Source organism: Dipteris shenzhenensis, chromosome 5 (genome assembly GCF_047967505.1).
Source record: "Dipteris shenzhenensis isolate YYH24624 ecotype China chromosome 5, Dip_SZ_1.0, whole genome shotgun sequence".
NCBI classification, from domain to species: domain Eukaryota; kingdom Viridiplantae; phylum Streptophyta; class Polypodiopsida; order Gleicheniales; family Dipteridaceae; genus Dipteris; species Dipteris shenzhenensis.
Genome location: NC_141600.1, coordinates 34,310,576 through 34,314,122, shown reverse-complemented (window position 1 = coordinate 34,314,122; position 3,547 = coordinate 34,310,576). Strand labels below are relative to the sequence as shown.

The 3,547-nt window shown below is 44.3% G+C and overlaps 1 protein-coding gene across 1 annotated transcript; it reads right to left on the bottom strand.

Moving 5' to 3' along the window:
- Positions 1-2,242: 2,242 nt before the first annotated feature.
- LOC147901926 (germin-like protein 1-1) lies at positions 2,243-3,157 on the bottom strand. Its single transcript, XM_087375326.1, has one exon. It carries the CDS (start codon positions 3,046-3,048, stop codon positions 2,392-2,394), a length of 657 nt encoding a protein of 218 aa, XP_087231452.1. The 5' UTR covers positions 3,049-3,157; the 3' UTR covers positions 2,243-2,391.
- Positions 3,158-3,547: the final 390 nt, after the last annotated feature.

The window sequence follows — 3,547 nt, the reverse complement described above, 5'->3', positions numbered from 1 at the left end:
CTATGTATGTTTGAATTGCGATAGGTTGCTCCAAAAGATGTTGCCTGCACCAAATACCATCCTCGCGTCAAGAGATGAAGCGAAGAAGATGCTGACAATGGTGAGTATGGATTATGATACCATCCATGCTTGTTGTAATGATTGTATTCTCTTTCATCGTTCATGAGCATTTTCAGCTGCGCCTTTAGATGAGCCTGCTATTTCGCACGTCTATTAGGCACGTCTATAGTTGCTTTGTTATGTAATTCACAGGCTCAGATTAGCATTGAGCCAAAATTAGACTGTAATAACAATCACTTTGCATGGGGGACCATCTAGTTCACAAGCTTAGATTGGTTTCCATACCAAGTTGTAGTGCATCCCCATGGTTTTCGTGCACGATGGTAGTTGCAATGCTTGAGGAGTATCTCCATGATTTGCATTGATGAATCTGAGTAGATAGAGTATTTTCTTACAAACTGTAGATTGGTGTGATCCAATGTCTCTTTAATAGATCTTTCTTTTTCCAAATATTCCTTGATATCAGTAAGCATATCTGGGTGGTGTTTCTCCCTTGGATTTAAATGATGTGGATTGAGGGAATAAAGACTAGTCAACATTTCCTCCATCATCAGAGATTCCACTTGACCACATTGTAGAGTGGAAGGCACATTGGTGAAAATGAGCCCCTACAAGCACTTTGAAAAGATTGGTTGAGCATCTTACATTCTAGTTAGAGTGCACAAAGAGATGCTCATAAATCAATTATGTTGATTGAATATTGAATCACATAATGTACATAGACATCGTGATGGTTAGGAAGAGATATACCCCTTAACATCACAAGTGTGTGCAAATAGACTTAACATCACAGTTTGTCATAGAATGATAAAAGGTGGTAGACTTGATTCGTTTATGTGACACCTTGGATAGAACAAGACTGAGCACCCAGAGAGAAGTGTAAGCATTGGAAGCGTGGTTGGGGTAAGGGCTTTGTCAAGAGATCAGCCAACATGCTAGTGGTAGAAAGATGTTGGATGTAGAGATCAGCCTTTTCTAGTAGATTTATTGACTGGCAGCCCTCATCTGAAACCCTCTCCATCGTATATGTATAAGAACACAATTAATAAACTTGGAATGACTTTGAAAAATACTTTTATACCATTGTATCTCTCTCTCTCTCTCTCTCTCTCTCTCTCTCTCCATATGGACGTATAATAAGACAACGATAGAAATTTCATTGTTGAAACCGTCGAACAAAACATGAAAATTGAAAGTGCATGCATATCCAAAAGTCCATAAAGATCCAATGGTCAAATAAGTGCAGGTGCACATAGAGGTTCACTAATGAAATAGATGTCGTGCAGGACGTCCTAGATGTGCTGAAATTAGTAGATGTTAACGACGCACGTATACCCTGTACGCAAGTAGAAAAGGATAAATGAAAGAATTTAGAAATTTGAATGGCGAGACACTTATTTACAAATGAAACCAGTGATACTCCATGAGAGTGCTTTACCATCACGTGGAGTGGTGAGTCAGTGTCCAAAGAAAGTGTACGTGTAATTGCCATTTCTACCTCAATCAAAGGCAAGCATCGGTCGACGTGCTCTGTATCCTCTAAAGGATACGATGATCCTAAGATGTCCATATGAACCACGAACTCTGCGACTCTTCCGTTTAAAGAAGCAAAGCAATTCGTACCGAATGCGGAGCCTCATGAACCACGTGCCGATCTAGAGGTATCTATAATCAAAAGAATAGTGTCTTTGCAAACTCATAGTCGCAAAAAAAAAACAACATTCATATATCTTGTTTTAAGGAGGAAAAAAAATGTTAGGGACCACCCACCGTAAACTGTAGGGACCCGTGGCACCCCCATTGAGGGGGATTTGTTCCAGGAAAGAAAGTCAATAAACATCGGTACTTTGATTATCAAAGAGTAGCTCGTTATATCCTCAATCATCGGCTATAAATCAGGAACAATCTGGCTAACTATGTGTTCGGTGCAATTGAGATGCAATGATTGCTTGATCCGTCGGTGCAAGTGGGAGGTAGTAAGTGCCATACACGAGGCGACGTGGTTGATCCAACACGTTTCTCCCGCTCATGCAGTTGCACACACGCAATAACAAGAACGTTTGTTGCTTTAGGTTTGCACTCCATGTAAAGTTGCAGACAGACATAAATATTTACTTTACTTGATGTTGAACAACGACAATTAGAATAAAAGGTTAACATCCATTTCATGAGCAGAAAAAGTTGCCACAGAACGACAAATAGTTCAGCGAACGTAAAGAATTATAGGCCCCTAGATGTAACAGCGAGCCTGTTTTATTGTCAGGTATCACAACAGCATATAGAGGAGGATTGACGTGAATGTACACCGAGAAGACAGGTTTCACCTAGGCTCTAGTAGCCAGAGAAGACATCCTTTAATTGCTCCACCTGGGTTTCAGTCAAGAAGAAGGTCTTCTGGAGAACCTCGTCCTTGATGTTAGACCCAAACATGGATGTCGGAATGATCTGGAATCCCGCATCCTGGCTGTTGAGAGCAACGACGGCAGTGGCAGGCTGCTTCCCAACGTTGAGCTGGAAATGGATGAGGCCTCTGGGGAAAATCATCACATCACCGGCATGGATGACCTTGGCGAACAACTTGTCTTTAGTGTCCACGAAGCCAGCGTATAGGGATCCCTTTATGACAAATATGATCTCAGAGCCGCGAGGATGTGTGTGCGGAACGATCAGGCCACCCAAGCCGAAGTCCAAACGGGCCATGCCGATCCCCAAAGTGTTGAGCCCCGGGAACTGTTCCACAAAGGCGAACGTAGCTGTCGCGTTCAGAGCGCTACTGGAAGTATTACCGCGTTGGGCCAAGCCATGGAAAACGAAATCATCTGTAGTCGCTTGGGCACGGTCATTGCAAGGGAAGCCGCTGATGTGAGGCTGTGCTGCAGAAACGTTAGCAACGCAGAAGTCCTGGAGGGGGTCGGGGTCAGCAGCGAGTGTGATGAGGGGGCCAGCGAGGAGCAAGGCGAGCAAGAGAGCTACAGGAGGTGCGGCCATGGGGCTGTACTTGGTGGAGCAGTTGCGTAGGAAGAAGAAGGATAATGAGCTGCTGCTGCTGCTGCAGCAGAAGACGGCTAGAGAAAGTATATGGAGTGGAAGGAAGCAGTGCGTGATAGGAGGATGGAACAAGATGCATAATGAGCTGCAGCTATATAGTATATGGAGGCTATGAAAACCCAAAGTTTCAAACTTGGGTCCACTCGAAGCAAAACCCAAAGTTTCCGCTCGGAGCAAGGCAGAAAGTTCTTGGAGGTTGCCAAAGAGTTGACGATAAGGGAGGCAGGGGTTGGAAGGTGCGACGCATGCGATAAGGCGATGGCGTTAAGGGAGGCAGCGGACGCCTTAAGAGTGAAAGGCGCGACAGATGCGATAAGGCGATGGGAGAGGAGATGGCAGATAGATGATGGGAAGGTAACTATTATCTATTCAAAGATGCAACCTCCACGCCTTCCAAGGCGATGGGAGAGGAGATCGCAGATAGATGATGGGAAGGTAC